General features: G+C 39.6%; 2 protein-coding genes across 9 annotated transcripts in view; both read right to left on the bottom strand.

The window, feature by feature from the left end:
• Nucleotides 1-10730, bottom strand: part of crebbpa (CREB binding protein a) — a 39868-nt gene extending 29138 nt beyond the window's left edge. For all 8 annotated transcript variants that reach the window (XM_037689663.1, XM_037689658.1, XM_037689661.1 and 5 more), the window contains exons 1-2: nt 10511-10730; nt 541-1247 (exon numbers count right to left, since the gene is read on the bottom strand). In XM_037689663.1, coding sequence (XP_037545591.1) covers nt 541-1247; nt 10511-10598 — 795 coding nt within the window. In that variant the 5' untranslated portion in view covers nt 10599-10730. The remainder of the gene's footprint in view (nt 1-540; nt 1248-10510) is intronic.
• A 7778-nt stretch (nt 10731-18508) lies between these two features.
• adcy9 (adenylate cyclase 9) overlaps nt 18509-23678 on the bottom strand; it is a 56427-nt gene continuing 51257 nt past the window's right edge. Inside the window, exons 10-11 of the mRNA XM_037690482.1 lie at nt 19639-19915; nt 18509-19522 (exon numbers count right to left, since the gene is read on the bottom strand). Coding sequence (XP_037546410.1) covers nt 18509-19522; nt 19639-19915 — 1291 coding nt within the window. The remainder of the gene's footprint in view (nt 19523-19638; nt 19916-23678) is intronic.

The raw sequence follows: 23678 nt of genomic DNA on the forward strand, positions 1-23678 counted from the left end.
ATCTTACTACGTCTGATCTTATGTGCGTATAATTATCTATATATATATATATATAGTGAACTGGATCAATGGGTGTTTCAGTGTGTTACGGCAAGCAAAACATGGTGATAGAAAACAGTCAACTACAAACATGAGACTTTTCCTTGTATTGCAGCAACTCTCAGACTGTCACCCAGGACAGAGTATGCATCAAACTGAGTTGAGAATTTTTCTGAAAACCGTAAAATTTGGTTGAACGCTGATGGTCAAGATCCATTTTAGAGACCATTGGAAGAAAATGCCTCACTGTGCATAGATGAAAAAAAAACAGTCAACAAGCTGATTAAAGTTTTGACTGCCAAAATCCAGAGTTTTTAACCGAATCACATTAAATTGTGCCCAGTATTACAAGTTTCCACCCACAGCATGTTACAAAAATAATATGAATGACTATTAAATTCAATAACAAATTATTGCCAAAGACATGTGTGGCTGAATATCTTGTCAACTCAAGACATGCACATGCTAACATTATTATTTGGGAGTAGGAGTATGACTCACCTTGCTCATATTGCCTGCTTGCTGGGCTGCGCTGAGGGTGGCATGAGTTCCCATCTGCTGTCCTCCTGGGGTAAGTGTCTCTAACAATCCACTTCCAGATCCTCCTGATCCTGGTGCAGTTCCCTGAATAGTCGATCCTTGATACTGCATACCTGCCACCCCATTACCCCGTCCCCTTCCAGTTCCAGATACAAGACCACCATTCATCACCTGCCCAGGTTGAGGTTGCCCACCCTGAGCTAGTAGTCCAGCATGACCCTGGCTATTGTTAATCATAGCCTGGTTGAATCCTGTTGAGCTCAGACCCATAGCAGCAGAGTTATTACTGTTCTGTGCTGCTATTCCAGTCGGTGTTCCTGGTTTTTGGGCTTGGGGGGATGAGTGGCTGTTTGGAGAGGCCTGACCAAGGGGGCTTTTGCCCAATGGAGTTCCCAGCTGCGATCCTATACTACCAGGTTGAGGACTTGATGAACTGAGCCCAGTACCAGAGGGCCGAAGAAGCTCTGAGAGCTGCTTATGCTTGGCAGCTGCATCTTGGACAACAGACGCTCCAAGTCCTGCTGGGGTGCCACCTGGACCACCACCTCCAGGTGCTGCTCCACCGTTTGAAGGAATCCCACCACCAATCAGGCTCATATCACCTCCATTAGGGATCAACTCATCTGGAAGGTCATTCTCCAAATCATCCCAGGTCAGAGAACCCAGATCTATGACAAGTTTGAGGGAACAGAAAGAAACATACATAATTAAATTTTGAGCGAACTTAAAATGATATTAATATCAACAATGTTTAACAGCAAGAAGTAAAACATTACCCCGTTTCATCTAATTAGTCCATATTTGTTTATATAGGTTTCAGTGTGGGTTAGAAAACTCAGTTACTAATACCTGAGGTCAAAATTGTGGTGTTTCAAAGTTTATGAACACTTTAGAATTTCCTATATTTCGGCATAAATATGTCCTAAGAGTAGATAAAAAGAACCTCGTAAAACAAATTAGACCAAAATATTATAAAATAGAACTTTATTGATCCTGTAGGAAATTATACTTGGTCATTTACTTATTGAGGAAAATTATCCAATATTAGGGCAGCGTAGTGGCACAGTTGGTAGAGCTGCTGCCTCTCAGCAAGCAGGTTGCCTCGGTTCAAATCCCGGTCCGGGGCCTTTATGGGTGGAGTTTGCATGTTCTCTCCGTGCATGCGTGGGTTTTCTCCAGGTACTCCAGTTTCCTCCCACAGACCAAAAACATGCATGTTAGACTGATTAGCAACTTTAAATTGTCCCTAGGTGAGAGTGAATGGTTGTTTGTCTCATTTGTATTTATGTGTCCATGTGATGAACTGGAGACCTGTCCAGGGTGTCCCCCGCCTCTCGCATGGTGATAGCTGGACATGGGCACCAGTGACCCCCGTGACCCGAAAAGGAAGAAGTGGGTAAAGATAATGGATGGATGGATCCAATATAACGTATTTGTGAGTGTGAACCTCTAGGATTAGCAGTTAATTTTAAGGTGAACTTAAGAGTCAGGAGTTTTCAATCAATGGGATGACTATCAGGTGGGTGGACACCGTTTGATTTAAAGAACAAGGATCTATCCAAGTCTGTGGAAGTGGAAGTACATCATGGCATGAACAAGAGAGATTTCTAAGGACCTCAGAAGAAGGCTTAGAACTATGATTTTTGACAACAACAAAAAAGGTGCCATGGTGTAGCACAGTCTCGTCATAGAAAAGACCATGGAGCCAAAAACAAGAGCATCACCTCTATCTGACAGGCAACACAGAAATTTTTGCAGCACAGGATTCCTGTTGTGTGGTGGAGGCATATTTCTGTCACACCACCCTGAGGTGTGAGCATCATGCTGAGAGCCTAGTGAGGCATTACTTGGTTGAGATAAAATGATTAGGACAAAGTAAAAAAGCAAGTACCGGTGGTTCCATTATTGCTGTGCATAAACAAGAAATCCCTTCTTTTGTCGCTTGCCCAACTGATGGGATCAATGACCAATTTGGGAGGTGTCCTAGTATACAGTACTTCATTTATTGCTCTATTTCCAACTTTACTACCAGTGGTTGTTTTTGGTTTAATCTTTAACCCTACTTCACAAAAATGCAATTAGGGGAAGCAAAAGAGATGTTAGAAGCTACTAAAAACAATGTTCTACAGATTTATATTTGCAGCTCATTTCACTACTCAGTAATATACGGATTGAGGTTTTCCATTTACCCTCCAACTGCTACCTAAACAGTTGAGAAATTTGTGTGCAGCTTACTGTGTGAGACCTATAATTGGCAAGCATGTTCACAAATGCATTTAAAGATATTGTAGTTTACTTGCTACAATTAAGTTGTAATTTGCGATGCATGTAGATACAATACAAGGTAACATTTGTTATGTTGATCAATGCTGTAATGTATTTTATGATTTATTTTAGTGATAAAATATGTTATTAAATTCCTTTATTACTAAACTGGACTTTCACATAGTGAGCACTTTTTTTTACAATTATATTTGCTCAAAGTTCCGTTCTAAGATCACTTTAGGCTATGTTATTCTCTATCAAAAAGAATGTTGCTATGATTAAAAGTGCCTGCTAAATTAACAATTAGGAAAAAAAAAATCCCAGGTCGCAGTAAACAATATGGTACTAGTCATCATAGTAAACGAGATAACATGTTTGAGCATTTCAGTCATCTACTGCTACTGCTGGATGTCTTCATTAAGATTCAGCCGGCATTATTTTTAATCAGGTCATCAGGCCTACACATTTCCCTGAGTAAACACAGCTTTGCTGCTTACATCTGCTGTGCTAGCTTGCTGTCTGTTGCCCAGCATCAAGCGTGTAGGTGCTCCATGTGAAGGGAGTTTGTTTTAGGCTCAAGGGACCTTCCATCTTTCATTCCCTTAGTCTTCTCAGTTCATCTTACTTAACCAGTAGCTACATGGATGAACTTATGGCACTAACCCAGAGTCTCAACAATCATCATTCGATTCAGTGATCTTAAAAATATATATTTTGTCTAAAGCAGATTAGTCATTTAAGAAGTATCTGCTAGTAATGAGTCGCAATCTGAAACTTGCATTTTTGCATAAAAATCAACTTTGCATTAGGTCAGTCAGTGATGAGTGATGCATTTGCTGACACGCCTACTGACAGTAAAAAAAAACAAAAAACAAAAAAAAAACAAGAGCTGGAAGCCTCAGCCGCATTCTGTGTTTCTATGTTGTTAATAATAAGTTCTAAAAAACAAACAAACTGGGAGCGCTGGCCCTGCAGCCCAAACATCAGATCAGCCCAACAGGAAATCTCCAGACACTCCTGCAGCCATGCTGGACCTGAGTTTAATTCGCTTGTGACAAATTCCTTCATTTCTCACAATTTCAGTCATGACATTAACAGAGGAGCAAGAGATCGCTTGCCACTTGGCAAAAACAAACAAAAGAAAAGGCCAGATCAGGGATGAAGAAGGGGAATTTAATACATTGGTGTCGCATACAAAACAGTCCGTCGCCGGGCAGTTTATTGTGCGACACCGTGTAAGTGTTCGCAAAAATTGAGCTTTGACATACACGTACCTCCGCAGACATGCCCTGCGGAGGTACGTGCGTACCTCTGCATACGGACGTATGCGGGAGTATACCGGGGGCTTAAGTGTTCCCCTACAATTATCCAAGAAGGGTGCTCCACCCGTCAACAGAACAGAGCACCCCGCTTCTGGCCAGAGAGCAGAGATTGTAGCAGCTCAGCTCAGACCTAGCATTAGTACCATAAGACGAGACAAGCGCCCTCCCAAGGAAAGTAATCCAGGCAGAAACACTGGAGCTAGCATGATGCAGTGTTTACCCTACCATTAACCAAGGAGGGTGCCCAGTCTACCAAATCCCCCACCCTCCACTCTGTTCTGCCACTTCCGGACAGGGAGCAGAAATTAGCAGCTCAGCTCATACTCTAAACAGCACGCAATACAAACGTAGTGCTTCGCTGGGTTAAATGCAGAAAGACAATTTCATCTTTGTATGGGAACATACGATGATGACAACACATAGCACTGCACTTTATCTCCCCACCATCACGTTGACAACTGGAGCCACTATCGTAACGCTACGCTCCTCTCACACGCACTCCAGATGACAAAAACCCAGATGAGATGAGCGCATCAGTGCAATAAAATCCCAAGTCGAGCAGCACAAACGTGGTAATACATACAGGCAAATTACTCTCTGATTGATAACAAACCTATATAGAAAAATCAGGTTGATTACAAAAAGTCCATTTGTAACTTTGTAGCATTTCCCATTTAACACATACACATCGATTTTACTTTGTGACCACCTCCATTGCCAATCTAGAGGCATATCAACAGTCCTACCTCCAGCACAAGATTTTGTTTTGATTCAGTGTTTACATTAGGAGGGGCTCTCAAATTATTCTGCTAATATATATCACTGCACGGTAATGTTATTACTGGCAGCATTATTCAATGATTAAGCTAGTGGTAAATTCTAAATACATACCATAATCACTATAAACAAGCAATGCCTTTCATCAGAAAAATAAAATGAGTATGACACCGAGTTTAACAACATAATTTTGTGAGGTTTTTTTTTCCATGTTGAAGCAGTACCATCTGGTAACATTTAATACCTTCATAAATCAAACTTGATTCAGATGTTAAAAAGGCTGTAAACTTTTATCTATTTTGGAATCAATATTATGGTTGCTGCCAATTATGTTTTAATGCCCCAACAAGACAGCAATGCTATAAGACATGAATGGGATTAGATACACGGGCTGTTACTACAGCTGCCAATACAGTTGAAGACGACACGTCATAAAACAAATTTCATTTATCAATTTGCATTTCTCCAATCTATACAAGAGAAAGTCCACTAATAACTGAAATTTTGATGTAAGAAAGGAAAACGGAGAAGTCGAAGAAAAAGTCAGTTCGCAGATGTGCAAACACAATGTGGTCCCAGTGGAAAACAAGCACAAGATGCTGTCATTAAAAAGGTTGAAAACAAACCAGACAGCCAATTCAATCACATGGATGAAAACAGTGTAAAATTTGTAGGCTTATTGGGTGTGTCATAAAAGCACCTCATTTGGGAAAAGCATCCAGGTGGTTTAAAAACAATTTAATAGGTCACAACTAGGTGCAAAAAATAACGCAAAAAGCTTTGACGTGTGCAATACTTTCTTTTTTTTATTTTGTCAATTTAATAAAAACTGAATATTTGAAAATCACCCTACATCACTACTTGAATCAGCCGAAACAGTATTGTATAAGCGCATTACTTAAGAGGTTTTCAAATGGTTACATGTTACAGATAGTTTAATGTCATGTTGCAGATAAATGAATTAAAATACTTGAATGAAAAAAAAAAAATCCAAACATATTAGGTTAGAAAAATAAATTATTTAGTGTAATGTTTCTTAGGTACACAGATATTCTTTATTGTCAACAAAATTATGTACACAGGGTTCCAGTTACATCCAACAATAAAATGTAAAAGAAAAACAGTAATAAGTTCTGATATGAACTAAGATTATGAACTAAGAAAAACAGCTAAAAATATGCTAAGCACTAATAGCATAAAAACAAACAATATGCTGAACAGCAGCACGAACATGAGTCTGTGTGAGCAGATGAGCACGCATGAACACAGCAACATGAAACAGATCAGCAGTGACATGATTTTTCACAGTGATTATTCTGGTTACATATTCATGAGTCTAACAGCCTCAGGTAGAAGCTGTTCCTCAGTCTAGTGGTTCTACACTTAATGCTCCTTAACCTCCTTCCTGAGGGGAGCGAGAAAAAAGTGTGTGTGCTGGGTGAGTGGAGTCCTTCATGAAGCAAGTGGCTCTCTTCCTGCATCTAGAGGTGTAGATGTCTGTGATGGTGGGGAGGCTGACTCCGACAGACTTCTGTGCAGCCTTCACTACTCTCTGCAAAGCTTTTCTTTCTGCAGCTGTGCAGCCTCCATGCCACACGCTGATGCTGGAGCACAGGATGCTCTCCACTGCACACCTGTAGAAGGAGGTGTGGACAGAGCTTCCCAGACCAGCTCGTCTCAGCCGCCTGAGGAAGTAGAGTCTCTGATGAGCTTTCTTGATCAGGCTGGTGGTGTTGTTGCCCCAGCTGAGGTTGTCATTCAGGTGCACACCCAAATACTTCTAGCTGGAGACCACTTCTACCACAGATCCTCTTATGTTCGAGGGGGGTGTTAGGTGGGTTTGTTCCTTCTGAAGTCCACGACCATCTCCTTCGTCTTCTTCACATTGATGTGAAGGTTATTCCCTTTGCACCAGCTCTCCAGGTGTTCCACCTCCTGCCTGTAGCTGGACTCATCATTGTTTGTGCATCCCACCACTGCTGTATCATCTGCAAACTTTACAATATGACAGCCTGGATGGGAAGCTGCATAATCATACGTGAGTAGAGTGAACAGGAGGGGGCTAGGGCTCAGCACACATCCCTGAGGGGAGCCAGTACTGAGGGTTATGATGAAGAAGTTGTGGTCTGTTTGTTAAGAAGTCTAGGACCCAGTTGCAAATGGAGGGGCTTAGTCCTAGTGAGAATAGTTTGTTCATCAAGGTTTGGGGGATCATGGTGTTGAAGGCAGACGTGAAGTCCACAAAGAGCATATGGATGTAGGAGTCCTTCTGCTCCAGGTGGGTGAGAGCAATGTGGACCACAGAGGAGATGGCGTCCTCTGTTGATCGGTTCTCACGGTATGCGTACTGGTGAGAGTCCTCGATGTTGATGGTTGTTTTGATGTGGGTCATGACCAGTTTTTCAAAGCGACTATCGGGGTGAGGGCTACCGTTATGTTATAATAATGGAACAAGATTTTTTTTTTTTAGGAAAATGTAGAAATTTGTTCCATGCAACTTGGTGTTAAAAAATAACTTTAGGTTCATAACTGATATATATATTTTAAATACCGTCACTGGGGAGTATGAACATGTGAATCAAGTGTAACAGTGGATAAAATGAGGTTTGTACAACCTGGTAACTTGGTTTTAAAATTTTATAGGTAGATGTCGAAACAGTAAAGGAGAGTAATGCATAACAAAAACATTAATACATTTTAATAACTTACAATACGTAGTTGCTCACGATGTCAATTCAGACTTTGAAACACACATCATTAGAGACGTTCAGCAGACTTTAGCTTTAGAACAACAATTTGTTTACTGTTTACCAGTACAATACAAGTTAACCCCAATATATCTGGTATGAGCTTAGATCTAGGGATGCACAGATCCACCTTTTTTATTAGAATTAAATTATTAGTTAGAATTAAATTCTGCTAACACAAAACATGTTTTTTTTATTCCTAGCTTTAAAGTGGACATTAAAGTGATGAATTTAAGCGATTGTTTAAAGTTATTTTATATATGTTTTTTAAAATAAGGGGTAGATAAGAATTTTTTTTCTTCTTTCTGCACTCTTTTCATTCAATATTTTCTTTTTGATGAATTTGTTGTTTATTTGTTTCTTTTAAATGAATGAATAAATTAAAATAAAATACTAAATGGCTTTAAACATATGCTAGTTCATGGCATAAACCAACAGACTTGTTTCTGCTTTTAGTATTTTACATCGCTTTATAATGTAGCTGTTTTTATTTCTCTTTTTAATATATATAATTTTCTTGTAATTTTCAATTCATATGCTTTTTATGATTGTCTATTGTTGTACAGATAAATATCTCCTGGAGGGTAAACTATATCTTGGCTGCAAGTATCAAGCTGTGAAATCCTTCGTTTTCTACAGCTGATAGCGGTTGGTCATTAATTACGATGAAGTTTAGCAACTTCTCTGTAAACATTCGAGCTCCGGGGCTTCAGCGGTGTCTTCTTCTTGTTCAATCTGCAGCAGGCAGCCTGACTTCGGTCAGCTCGCTCAGTCTGCCCCTCCTCAGAGATGGGCAAATTGGACGCGGCTGGCCGAGGTCGAGTTGCCTGTTTTGGGTTGAGCAAGAGTAGCGACCCGCTGAAGCCACGGAGCTTGAAAGTCCAGCGTAAAACTACCTTTACCGCAGTTTAATGTGGTGCTATGGCTCTGCAGACATTGCACGTTGCTGTCTTGCGATGTTTAGTGTAAAATACTTCCACACAGCGGACATGTTTCAATGAAAAGTTGGTTAGCTGTTAGCCACAGTGTTGTTAGCTGACTGAAAACTATGAAATGGATTTCCTGAATGTGAGGTGGGTCTTATTACTCTGGGTTAATGAAACACGCCTCCGTTCAGGAAATCCATTTCATAGTGTGAAGCCAACATGAATAATGGATCGGAAATCTCTGCAGGTTGGATCGGAAAAATCCGATACGTACATTATGCTAGTATCGTAGGCCGATACCGGATCAGCCCCATCCCTACTTAGATCTGTAATATTATTTTTCAAGGCAATTAAGTGATTTTCAACCTACAACCACTGTGGTGTTACAAAGCAAAAACAACTCTTAATTAATTAACTAAACTATTTAGGAAACATACGTGTGATTTTCTGTGGCAGTTCAAGAGTAGATCTGGCTGCAGTGGTTAAAACAACAAAAAAAATCTGTAAAATTGGTTTCTCATGCAATTATCGGCCCATTTCCAACTTCCCAAAATTAAGGAAATCAGGGCTGATAACCCCTAACCAGTACATTAACCCTTCAAATTCAAACACTTTCACTAATGTGAAAACAAACCCAATGTTGCTTGTTTTAGGTGATTTACTACCATTTCAAAGATGCACATTGGGGGATGGAAACAACTGTGCCTGACCAGAAGCTACGGAGTCAAGCCAGCACACTTTTGACCGACTAGAGTTTTCCCAGGGATGATATAATATCCCAGATAGTCTAAGAGATGAAAGCAATTCCTGAACAGCAGCTCTACATTTTTCTTATGTTAGTTTTATCATCCCTCCCCCTGGCAAGGTTTGGTTGCAGTTAGAAAACTACTTTGACTAAATTACAACCACAAACAACTTAGAAAATGCAATCATCTAGTAAAAATGTGTGGAATACTTTATTTGCTTTAATCTAGTTAAAGGAAAATTACTGGCTGGTATCTTGATTCAAAGGGGAAAAAAACTAGGATTTTCTTTGAAACTGAATAGATAACTGTGGCAAAGTAGATGAGATGGTATTCATGATTTTAAGGTTGGTGGCTGCACTGAGCACCATTAATAAACAATTAGGGGTGTCAAACCCACTTACAAAGTGGAGCCAAAATTAAAACCTTTTTCAAACTAAGGGCCTGTTTTAGAATCTACATTAACTCAAGTTAGATACCCAACATCGTTTCTTGATCGCAGGTTCCTCAACAAGAGTTTGATTGGTCTCATTTGACGTTCTCTGTTGCACTTTTGACATCATAATCAAAGATTACTGAAAACAATTAAAGTGATAAAAGTATTTTATGTTTAAAATATCATCTTGGGGGGCCAGATAAGTTGTCAGTGAGGGCAACATTTGGCCCCTGGGCCTTGAATTTGACACATATGATTTACAACAACAAGTGTGAATAAAATGCATAGATTCAAACAAGGCCAATTCAACTTAAATACTAAAATCTAACTTTAATAATGTAAATAATGCAACAACAAAAAATTTTGTTTGTTTGTAATGGCTTAAACTGTGCAGTATCTACTGAAAACATACTGTATAATTGTGCTATAGGTTGTGGACATTGAATGGGTCACATTCCTCCATAAGAGAGCGTCAACATAAAGCAGCTAACTAACATTGGCCTTAATAGTGAGGTGCTGTTACAACCAGACCACAACCGTAGAGGAAAACCAAAGCAAATAGTGTACAACCAGCAGCTTATCAAACTCACCTGGAAAACCTGAAATTGTGCTGCATGGTTGGTAAAATGATTAATAATAACCAACCCAAAGCTGGTCCTGTAAGGTTTAAATGTTCATGTTTTTTTTAATGCAGAGTGGGTGCTGAGGCCTTTACCTTGTCCATCAGACGCTGATAGGGCAGGTGAATTCAGCTTCGGCCGCTTGGAACTGGGAGGTCCGACGTCCAGCAGGTTTTCAGCCATTGTTGGATATTTTTTAATCGGACTAGTTACTTAAGTAGTAAGATTGAACTACCTTACGAGCGGGATTTTGTTGTAATAACACAAAACTCCCCGGTTAGCACATTAGCAAGTTGGCAGCCTGCTAACGTTAGCTAACTGGCTAATTGCCTGCTACCAGCCCTGTTAACTGTTAGCAACTCCTTGCTGTTAAGTCAGTTTTTCAAAAAAGATGCAATAGCGCCCCGCTTCGCCACCGCCATTCACCCCATGATAATCCAACACCCAACACCCACATTATCATCATTAAATAACCCAAACTAAAAGGGTCCCCATGTAAAATATTGAGCGAAAAGATGTCAATCCAGTCAAATCAGGTGAATTGCAGCATTCCGGGAGAAAAGTCGTAAATTCTAAATGCTCAGAGTACCCATTCTACGTGACGTCAAATTTCTTCATGCAAAAAATCGCGCGAAGCGCCAGAAAAATGCACAATTGCACAAAAATGCCGTATTTTTGCAAATCACCTCGAATGTCACGATCGGTTCCCCGCTTGCCCACGGTAAACAATACTGCTCCCGAGCGGCGACAGGGGGCTGAAAATCGCCGCACTCTGAAGGGGAAATCAGATGTACGGAGCTATTCTGCCCGACGACCACCGATCCAATTACGGTTTTTTCGCACAAAATGTCTCCGAGGCGACGTTAAGATTCCGTTTTTGACAGAAGGACGCTGTCATATCCCAGCAAGGGCGCTATATTTCTACGTAAAACCCAGTGTCGGACCGAAATCCCAATTCCGAGCCACGACAAGATGGCGGCTGTTGATTCCTTCGATACAAAAAAGTTTTTTTTTTCTTTTCCAGATCGACGGTGGAGGGGGAGGGGCCGCACTATCACGCCCTGCGTAAAAACACTTCCCCTTTTAGCCGCTGGGGGCGCTCACGCACCACCAGACGCACACCAATTTAAAATAGTTTATTTTATTTTTTTATTTATTTTTACAGCCACTCTGCACAAAGTACACAATAATGCAAAAATACGACGATAAATATTTGAAATATTTACATACACTAGCAAGATAATTTTTTTTACATCAGTTTGTTATTAAATCAAGTACAGGTATTACATGTTAAAGCAGGGATATTCAAAGGGCGGCCCGCGGGCTACTTCCGGCCCACGTATGACTTCAGTCCGGACCAACATAAGTTCATAAAAATAAAAAAATAAACTTTTTTGGGGGGGTGGGTTTGGGTTCTGTTTATTGCATTTATGATTCAATGCAATAAAACAAATGTATAAGGTAGCAGATCATTGTAATACTTGGTTTATTTACATAATGACTTAATTTGCTGGATGTCCGAAATGTTGGCTTTCTGAAACTGTGCCCCCCTGAGCAGTTTAGTTGAATAGCCCTGCTTTAAAGCAATGATTGTCAACTGATGGGTCAAGACCAAAAAGTGGGTCCTCAAACCAAATTCAGTGGGTTGCTTTACCCGCGCAACTAAAAGTTAAGAAAAATAATAATTTCAACGTATTACCATTTTTTTTTTTTTGCCAGCCTTATAGGTATGTTTGAATAAGTGACTAAATATTTTAGAACACTGTTAAATATACAAAAAGTGGGTACTGAGAAAAAGCTAGATATTGAGTCTTTTAAAAACTTCTCAGTAGGTGTCCTTTTTTTCATTTCATGCATGAATGCACTGTTGAATCTAATAACTAAAAGTTGAAAATGTCCAAGTTTTGAGTTTCAGTTTAATTAAAATGCAGTCAATTTTGCAAAAAGTGAACGTTTCCTTCTTTAGCATCCTCATTCTGATTTACCATTAAACTTGTTTTCTTATGTGTGTTAGCATATTTCATTCTACTAGGTTCAAACAGCACCAAATTTTCATTCAATAAATTTGAAACATTGAAAACATTTCATGACTGGGGTCACGGTTTGTCATTAATGGCTGATGGTCCTGAAGCTGGAGCAGTTGAAAACCACTGCTTCAAAAGCAAGACTCCATAATATACTGCACATAATCTATTTCCTTGTTTTTAACTCGAGATTTATTTTCATATCAGTTGGTGACAACATATTCATTGCTGACATGAGAAATTAGATGTTTTATAATTAAAACTGTTATTTGGTTCAATTAATAAATACTAATTGATACTTATAAAGTCCAAAATCTATTGATCTGGCAGCTGATAAGAGATCCCCTCTTACTGATATTGTTGTGATATAAATATTTGTGATCCACTGTAAAGACAGCAATAGATTTTCATTACCAAATGAGACACAATGTACACAAATCGTGTTTAAAATGAACCCATTATATATAGATATATATATATATCTATATATATATATATATATATATATATATATATACACACAGACCCACACACACGATTACACTCTGCAGTTGTCTGATTTGAGATTTATTTTTCTCATATTGGGAAAAAAGAGGAATAAAATATAACTCACACTTACGCAAGCGGACACACATGAAGTCCATCTGATAAAATCTTGCCCATCGTTTTCTGACAAAATCTGACATGCCCATGTATAAAAACAAATTATATGTGACAACACAACGGCATATGTACAGAGTGCTTTGTGCAAATGTGTACAGATTATGATCATGTGCTGATAAATGATACATGGATAATGTGCACAAAAATATACATTTCACTCATCAACATAAAGCAAATACATTTAAAATCAGACACTTTCTTTTATCCCAGTGTATTCCGTAACACATATGGACTGAAAAGAAACAAAGAAGGTATAAAGATGTCACCATCTAAATTGGTGATGTCCACAAGTGATGACAAAATCCCCGTTTGTGGATCTTTCTAACATTTCTGTCACAAAAAACACTATTTTATGATTGTTTTTTTTAGCATTTGTGACACGAGCACAACCTTTTTCCCTTCTGTTAAAAATTAAATAAATCTTGTCATTTGCATTTTATCCATCAAGACGATGTCTGATAGTCTTAAAGAAGTGTGGCAACATGAATGTAGTGCAAGTCCAAAGTTTATGCTCAACAAAAGCAGAAATGACACTGAAATAAAAGACTGATGACTATGAGGCGGACTTGCACAAGAAACGGGTGTCTGTAAAAAAAACAAAGAAAAAAACATTGATAATTAAATGGGAAACCTTTGCTCAACACAGATCACAGAACCAGCAGCGTTCTCTGTAATATTTTATTTGTGCCTGTGTACAGATGTGTGCTACTGGAGAGGAGAGGTGGTGCACGCATCGATCTGTGGAATCAAACGTAGTCCTTAAATGCACCATTTCTTTATGCCGTTCAGCCACATGGCCCAAAACTTGCACAGGAACAGCCAGCAAGACAAAGCATACATTTTATTTTTTCCCTTTTTGTGTCAATTTTGCAACAATAAGATATTTTAGAGGTAATGAAATAGGCCAACGTAGCAGGTCTCACACACAATTTGTTTTGTCTCAAGCTAGGATGATGCAATATTCTTTGGGTTTTCACCTTTTTTTACTGTAGCACGGTTACATTAGTCGATATAATAATCACAGCTCATACGTCAATAAAATTATTCTAAATAAAAGGCACAGGTTCTGTATGTTCTGGATGTACAACAACAAAAGTAACAGATGTTTTTTATGCTACATATGAGACTGAAGGTTAAAGATGATTCATTTCATCTCTTCTTCTTTGCATGCGGCCATACTGTCTCAATGAAGAACTCATAAAGCTCAGATCTTTTGAAGTGGGGTTTTGTGGAAAGGATATGAACAATTAATATCTTATCTGTTGTAGATGGCTCTTTGAACTACCTTCGTCTGAAAAACTAGAATTAAATTTGAATGTATCAACGAGCCAACATCTTAGTCCAAAGAGAGCCCACGCTCAAATTAGACGATCTAAAACAACTCTACCCTCAAAAATCTGATCCCATTTGTCAATTAGAGCTTTCATTTAACCTGAACCCAGAGCCCAGCCTCGCCCGACCTGGATTAGGGCCGGTCTGGGCCATAATAATGTGCTTAATGTGTGGGCCAGGTCTGTGTCGGGTTTTTGATTGTGTCAGCGAACGTGCGCGGCCGACGACCCGAACAGGTGTGATCCCAAAATATCCTGCAGACATGTCAGAGCAGGGTCCATGTCTGAATAATGCAGAATGCAGGCAGAAGCAGGAATTTAATGTGCTTTGATGGCCATGAAAGGACAAAAAACCCCTCAGCTCCGATCTTCTGCCTTAGTTGCACGCGTCCACTAAATAACTAAATAAGCAGTCAAAGCTTAATTAAGAATGTCGGGGGGGGGGGGGGGGGGGGGTCGGACCTGTAATTACTGTTATTTGGTCGGGTGGAGTTCGGAAATGATGGCTACGGGCTGGAGCCAGGTCTGATTTTTTGGGCCCCAATGCAACTCTGTCAATTGCACATGACACGTTATTGTTCTAGAATTGCGCCGCTCAAGGTGGCTGCATGTTGGAGCAGCTCTGTTACTTTCATTCTGAGATTTTGCTTTTGGAAACTTTTAATTCCTGTTTTTCTGGATGTAAATCACATTTTTTGGATGATTGTTTCCTCTGGTATCGGATGCTGTGCAGCTGGAAGGATTTTTTACTGAAACTTTTTTAGCTTTGGACATTTGTTATGATGCATAACCATGGCAACAAGGCAGTTTTCTACAACCAACAGCTGATTAACATCTCAAAAAATCAAATAATATCTCAGCTACAGCCCCAAATCTTAATGAGTTGAAAGGATGTTCTGTGGACGCATTCTCATCTACCTGCCAGCTGTGCTCGAGTGTCTTCGCACTGACCACTGAGATCCTGGAACTAGCACGAAACATGGCTCATGACAGCAGAAGGACAGGATCGTCCCTCGGCACCTACAGCGACGAGGAGCTCGGCAGACTGCTGGGAGGAGTGGCCATTGCTCTGGGAGGAGTTCTGCCCGGCATTCGGGCGTTCCTACAGCCCGGGGGAACCGAGAGGCCAGCCGAGTCTGGGTGGATGGATTGGACGACAGCTGCAGCCAGTTTCTTAGGATCCACTGTGGGATGGACCTTTACAAGAGATCCTTCCTGTCTACAGCCATCAGCATCTACAACATCTCTTAATGAAATGAGGATAACGAGTTACAACAACAAATAATTTCCCTTCGGGATTAATAAAGTATTTTTGAATTGAATTTGAATTGAATTTACATGGGATTCTATGGTTAACTGCAAGCTCAGACAGCAGTAAACAACTAGCTGTGACACTTCTGGTGCAGAGGTTCAAGGAGTATTGCAATCTAACTTCCATAATTGTGTAATGTAAAAATTACAGTAATGTATTTACAAAACAGTTTGTAAGAACTACGAAGACTTTTTTAAGCTTAGTTTCGTTTTTTTTAATGGTAGCAATTCACTTGGCCTTAGCTTGTCACTCCTGTCAGAAAATACTTAACTAAACTGAGGCCATTCATAGAGCTATCTGCTACAGGTAAGATATTAACTGCTCTTAACCTTAACACAGAAGGCCACTTCAGATGTTCTGAACTATCCCTTTAAACCCAACGGCTGGCCATTTTCCCAAAAAACTGTGGCAAAGAAGCCAAATCGTCAAATTTGAATTTTCAAATCTTTTTTGTTTTCCCATTTCAAATAAATGCCATTTTTTTGTATGAATAAGGAAGCAGCAAGAAAATGAGAGCTCGATCATGAGTGGCTCGGTTGAACTGTTTTTCTTTTGCATCGCTTTTCTTTTTTTTGTAAATGAGCAGGTAAAATTCACAACACTCTTACAGACATACGATAGACATGAGGAGAGACCACAACGGAGAAGCAAGTGTTTTCAGGAGAAACATGAAGCAAAAAGGAAAAATTAAACAGAGGCGGAAAGTTAATGTGAAAACTGTCATTATCATTTCAGACACCTTAATGTTAGAATGAAAAAATAAGCCAAGAAAAATACTCCGCACCTAACAAATCGCATCAAACATTGCAGGAGCCTAATTTTCTCAAACGTACAATCATAATCTATCCCCATCATGACAGCATGACAAAAAATTAAAATACACTGAAATACTGGAAAAATAAAAGAAACTCATATTTTTAGGCACCACAAAACAATCAACTAGTTTAGGTTGCACGTCACCTACAGATCACTCTATTAAAGTGGCACAATACTGATACAGTAAAGGGGTGTGAAACATCCCGACCCTTCAACAGCAAATCAAACGGCTAAAGGCAGACACTGAGCTGCTGAAGAAAAAAAACAACAATGCACTGACTGACACTTTTGAAATTATCTTTCATTTTCAGGCAACGACGGTGACAAATAGAGCATCACATATTGTTTTTAGCTCTTACACACAGTGTTGTGGAAACTGTAGTTGATCTGAAGCCGATCATCTGCCAAAAACTGCACGACTGTCCCTCACACTACCACTTAAAAGTTGTTTTGACCCAAAATACTTTTGAGTTTCGAGCTCTCACCTCACTGTAGCCTTTAAAGAGGAAATACGAGGTCAGTGAGCAAGATCAAGCTTATTCTGGCAGATCCTGATCACCCACTCCATGGTGAGTTCAGGTCGCTTCCATCTGGACGCAGGTATCTGCAGCCCAGATGTTGGACGAACAGACTGAAAAAGTCATTCATTCCTGTAGCGATCGGGCTTCTCAATGAACAGTGATGATTTCTGTACTGTTACTTTAATGTCTTAATGTCTAGTATGGATGTTTTGTGTGACTACTGACTGTGAAACAAATTGCCCCTTGGGGATAATAATGATTATTGAACTTGAAATCTGAAGTTTTGATTCATTTTATTGTGTTCTAAATCACTAATTATTGCATTCCATTATCCAGTGATGTTTATAGTTTCATGGCCTGATGCAGCTTATTATTGCCCTAAAACAAACACCAAGGAGTTGCATGTTTCTTCCATAAGTGCACAAAAACCATGAGGAGAACTCCGTACAGGTACACAATTTACTCCCTCCACCTGTGAAAGGATAATAATATTACAATAGGTCAGAGTAAAGTTGTGCACGTTGCAGATCTACAGGAGATGAGCGTCGCATACTCAAAAACGTATCTTTGGGTTACTTTAAGTACATTTAAAGTGCCCTCTTCCTTTCATAATGGAGTTTGCTTTTGTTTTTTAAGTGACATTTCCTCCAAATGTATATTCCCTTGTGATTTTGTGTTTTTTAAATGTACAAAACTTGTCTTTAAAAGTCGATAAGCAGTAATAGCTACTCAATACAAGTGGTTGAGGAAAAAAAAACTGTGCAAGAGCTGTGCTGAAAATGTGCATTTAGCTGCTACATAAACTAAAATGTGTGCAGCTCACCTTAGCATTTCCCCTTGAAAGTGAATCTCTGGCATAACTGAATGCCGTATCATGTCTGTTGCATCAAAGCAGAATACGCAACACTGCATCATGTAATTCCCTTTTTTCCATAATTTCCTTTTCAACCCCACATACTGCATTGGCACTTTCACAAATTCTCTTTTTTTCCCCTTATTGATATTTAAGGAACAACAATAATGCTTTATAAAGAAATATTTGAGTTCTAAATAAAAGAAACCACAGCATGTTCTGTAGTCCAGATGGTTAAATCTTGTTCAGTATTCATATTCGTTTGTTCACGGCTCTAGTCCTGAAGGCACTTATTAAAACAATGATATGAAAATGCACCAACTTAAAAAAATGTCCCTTTTTATCCTCATAACCCTGTCTTGTGATAAACTGCTGTGCTCAACACAGGTCTAACCCACCCCGGCGCTCAGGCAACACTCAGTTTTAAAGCAAAGCCATGCTTTGTGTTGAAATAATCCTCTTCTTTTTCCATGTCAAAGACATTTCGCCTAAAAGAAGGGCTCTCCGGCTCACATCTGTAATCAGTTCTGGAGAGGCAGCGGAGTTGAAAACATAGGAAGAGGAGATTAGGGCTCAGAGACGAGCATAAAACTCCTCATTGAGTCTTGTAAGCTCACTAGCCTCTTCGTCGTCCTCCTCCTGAAGTGCGAGAGAAGTGGGGTACACTAGGGGGGAGGCTTGTGTAACTCCTGGGCCTGGCTCAGAGTGGGTATGAAGATCTGGGTCAGAGGATTGCCCAGTTTGGTGTGCGGTGTCCCTATACCCTTCATCCCTCGCCCCTGTACCTTTAGCTGGGGCAGACTCAGGCCCTGCTCCTGGAGGCCTCCCAGTGCTTTGGGGTGGAGCGGAAGGATTGGAAAGTGAGGCAGGAAGACCCGCCGCCTGAGCAGCAGAAACTGAAGTGTTACTGATAGGTAATGGCAGAGGCAAGGGTCCAGCTCCAGCTGCCAGCTCTGTTCGATACTGACATGCGCTTCCCCCACTTTTGGGGTAGAGATAGGTCCTCATTTGGCCTTTTCCTTTAACATTGACTGTGCCTCTGTAGTCGAACTCTAACCCTATGGCACTGAGCACAGCATGGCTTTCCTCGCTCACCTGCACCCGACACTCCACGCCAGTTGAATCCATGCGACTGGCGATGTTGACCGTGTCACCCCAAATGTCATAAAGCAACTTAGTCGTGCCAATCACCCCTGCTGTCAGCGGCCCGTGGTTAAATCCAATGCGGAGTTTGAAACCAAAGCCCAGCATGTTCTTGTTGAAGTCATCCAGGACGCCCATCATGTTGAGGGCAAAGCTGAAAAGCGCCCTCAGGTGAGCGTGCGGAGACTCGTCGTCCTCCTCCGCCATCTGCTGGACATTCAGACCCGACGCCGCCATGTAGGTGGAACCGATCGTTTTGATCTTTTCCACACTCCTGAACTCAGGCTTGCGAAGAAGTTCATCAAAGTCTCCGATCAGCTCGTTCAGGACACGATAGCACTCTTTCCCCCCCTCGTAGCTCTCTTCGTAGAACTCGCTGAAGTTAGCGATGCTGGCAAAAATCACACCCACGCTGTTGTGGTTCTTGGAATAACTCTGGGTCTCCTGATGAACAGAGAAAAGAGAACTTTACAATGAGCTCGTGATAAATATTTAAATATTTTAGGTGTTTTTTCAGGTGAATTAAATCAGGTATATTTGCTTCAACAACAAGGAAAAACCTTGAGCTGGTCAGCAACGTGGATGGGGATGATGTTGCCCAATAACCATTCCGCCTGGTCTCGCATGTTCTGGATATTGGAGCGGTGCTTGTCGGCCTCCACGTTGCCGTAATAATGGAGACGGTAGCTGACCTCAAATTCACGATTAAGGAACCAGACCAGGAGCAGAAGCAAGAAAAAGGCAAGGACGGCCTCTGGGACCAAAACGTTAAAGAGTGGAGGAAAAAATCCTGGGCCTGGATCTGGAGTGTCTTCAGTTGGTGCTGAGATGTTCCACCTGAAGGAAACAAGGAAACACGGAAATGACAGGAATTAGATACATTTAGGATTACTGAAAGAATAAGCCACAAAACACAGATTTTACCCAGACAATTAAAAACAAAGTATTTTTACCATTGAGAGAAAATTTTCAATCAAGGTTCTTATTCAAAACAGAGACATTAAGAGTTTGACCATGTTGTGCTAACTTCTAAATAAAACAGCATTTGATGTCAGAAGAACAAGTTAAAATGCAAACTGTTTCTAAAATCTGTGGTTCACAACAATTTAGCTTACAAGTCACAAAACGACAGTGACTTGATTTATTGCGTGAATGTTTATGAAGCATTCACACTGTTGTGATCCATTTTTCCCTTCCGTACATTTTTCGGCGTCTTTTTTGTTCCACAACGTTTGTGCTATTTTAACAAATCATATATCACACTGTTCAGCTCTTTCAGGAGAAAGATGCTATGACTTCTGGTGTTGATGCAACTTTAGCTGTTTGAAATATTTAGCCTTTTCTACCATTTTTTTCTCATAGAAAATGAACTGAGCTCATTTTATATCCTTCAACTCTTTAGCTTTGTTTACAAGCTTTTACTGCTCCTTTCACATTTTGTTCTGATTCAGTTTCTTTCAGATTCTTTTTGCAAATTTAAACTTTTTTCCAGCTACTTTCAGCTGTTTTTCTGCTGTTTTGTGATGCTTTCAGATTGTTTCTGCAAGTTTCTGCTTTTTATTTTTGCTACTATTTAGCTGTTTTTATGCAAATTTTAGCTTTTTCAGCTAATTTCATATTTGTTGCAACCCTTTCAACTTTTTCCAGCCTAATTCAGCAAAATCGTGCTCTCTCCACTTACATCTGGTAATTTGAACTTCTTTCTGCCTTTTCAGCTGCTTTTCAGTTTTTTTTTTCTTATTTCAGCTAATTTCCACTATTTTGTGTTAATTCCTGCTTTTTTCAGTCTAATTAACTTCTTTATGCCAATTTCAACTTATGTTCCTTTCAGCTTCTTCTTCTCTTTCAGCTGCTATTTAGCTCTTTTGATGTTGTGTTTAACTTTTTCAGGTAATTCCAATTTTTTTTAGCTCAATTCAGCTTTTTCCATTTCCTTCTGGTAGCTTCTTTCTGCCTTTTTAGCTACTTTTCAGCTGTTTTTGCTAATTTCAGCTTTTTCAGAATTTCCACTATTTTGTGTTCATTATAGCTTTCAGCCTACCTGTAATTAACTTCTTTATGCTAATTTCAATTTGTTATTTTCCTTTCAGCTTGTTCTTATTTTCAGCTACTATTTAGCTCTTTTGATGTTGTTTTTAGCTTTTTCAGGTAGTTTCATATTTTTTACATCATTTTATCTCTTTCTGCTTCCTTCTGATAGTTTAAACTTCTTTCTGCCTTTTCAGCTACTTTTCAGCTTTTTTTTTTTTTTCTAATTTCAGCCTCTTTTTTTTAGCTAATTCCAAATTTTTGAGCTCACTTCTGTTCATTTAAACTTAATTCAGAAAACGTGTTCTTTCTGCTTTCTTCTACTAAATTAAGCTTGTTCTTCCATTTCAGCTACATTTCAGAAGGTTATTTTAGCTAATTTCAGCAAGTTCTTCTCCAATAAGCATTCACACTGCTTTTTCGCAGGAAATGCATTTTCTCAGTTGATGCTTATTTTACAAACTTCTCTAATGACCCTATTATGTCTACCCTCATATAACACAAACTGTCCTAACAACCTCCATAGTATTTTAATTGATTAACGTCTACTAATCTTATTTTTTATAATGTTCTTTGATTGACTGGTGACATGGTCTAGGGTGTACCCCACCTTTCAAATGACCACTGGAGAGGGACACCAGCTTATCTGTGATCCAACACAATGAAACGAGTAAAGAAAACAGATGGATGGAATTATGGTAAAGTTATACCTTGTACAAAAATTAAAATATAAGTTGATATCTAAGGACATCCATTTAATATTTAATGACCCAAAGACGGGTCCAGATCCCAACTTTGGTAATCCATCCATCCATCCATTATCTTTACCCGCTTCTTCCATTTTGGGCCACGGGGGTCGCCGGTGCCCATGCCCAGCAATCACTGTGCGAGGGGCGGGGTACACCCTGGACGGTCGCAAGTCCATCACAGGGACACATAGAGACAAACGAGACAAACAACCATTCACTCTCTCACTCACACCTAGGGACAATTTAGAGTTACCAATCAGCCTAACATGCATGTTCTTAGTCTGTGGGAGGAAACCGGAGTACCCGGAGAAAACCCACGCATGCACGGAGAGAACATGCAAACTCCACCCAGAAAGGCCCCTGGACCGGGGTTTGAACCAAGGACCTGCTCACTGAGAGGCAGCAGCTCGACCAGTTGCGCCACCGTGCTGCCCACTTTGGTAATCATCGTTTTTAAATTAATTCTAAAATATTTCGTTATTGCAGCTATTTTTTAAATTAGAAATATATAAAAATAAGAAACAGAAAGGCTTTTAAACATAAATACACAGTGAGAAAAAAATGTTAAAAAATGACTGCGCCAAAGTCGCAAGAGATGTGACCAATTCACTTACAATATGTTCAACACAGTTTTTGTTCATGGTACGGAGCACTCACTATACTTCACTGATTAAACACTAAATGTAAAGGAAATGTGGATGTTTTAGTTTTAAATGACCTGAATATTTAAAAACATTAAATTATGTTTTAAAAAAATTTTTTATTCTTCTTTCGGCTGCTCCCTATTTTAGGGGTCGCCACAGCGAACTAAGTCGCATGAAGACTTGATAGTTTGTTTGGGTTTTTTACGCCGGATGCCCTTCTTGACGCAAACGTTTTAATATAAATATATATAAAAGTGAATTTATAATCGTTTCAGGTTTTAAACATAAGAGTACACATTGTTTCCCAGTGGCCTGACCGCACAATGATCACCAAGGGCCCCCTCCTTTCTCTTTCTGAGGCTGACAGCCTCAGAAAGAGAAAGGATGGGGCAGGGGGTCTGACTTCCCCCATCGCTGATGTGGGAGCTTCAGTGAGGCGGAAACCAGAGTGAGTGGCATGGATTGATTATTTAAAATAATCAAGCATGACCTGAATTAAGCTTTAACCTGAACTGAGCTGGGACATTTGCCAGTGCTCCTGATGGCCAGTCTGCCCCCGGACGCTGATTGGCTCAGTAACCGTATAGCATCAGTCTGTCTGCTCTCTTTCACTGTGCTATTTTAGAGCATTTAGAGCAGGAGTGTCCAAACATTTAAATTTGTGTGCCAAAACTATCCAGATGCAAGGAGTCGTGGACCACAAAAATGTGAATTGAACTTTCAATGTGAACAATATTTTGGAGAAAGGACAAAAGTTTACTCATTTTTGTGGAGAAAGGGTTTTAAATTGTTATAGATCCAAAACATTAAAAGCCTCATAAACACTAAGCTTATATATATTTTTTATTAAAAATGATTTGATTTATTTGATTTGTTGAGTCTATGTTTGGTGGTTTTTTTGTGTTTGGAAAGTTCAGTTTATTCTGTTCTCAGCAACAAAAGCCTAATATTTATGTGTACACTATTCCTAATGTGTACACTATGTCCTAATATTAAGTTTCCTTTAAAAAGGGGGTCGATCAGCCTTTTGGACCATGGACGGCCCAAAAGGCTGATTGACGTTCTGAAAAATGGTCTAGCTGTCGGTTGCTGCAACAGATTCATAGAAGGTTTGATAAAGTTAATCAACTTGTATATAGATGATACCACATTATATTCATTTAAAAATGTCCAATTTCC

Source organism: Nematolebias whitei, chromosome 16 (genome assembly GCF_014905685.2).
Source record: "Nematolebias whitei isolate Nwh7 chromosome 16, NemWhi1, whole genome shotgun sequence".
NCBI classification, from domain to species: domain Eukaryota; kingdom Metazoa; phylum Chordata; class Actinopteri; order Cyprinodontiformes; family Rivulidae; genus Nematolebias; species Nematolebias whitei.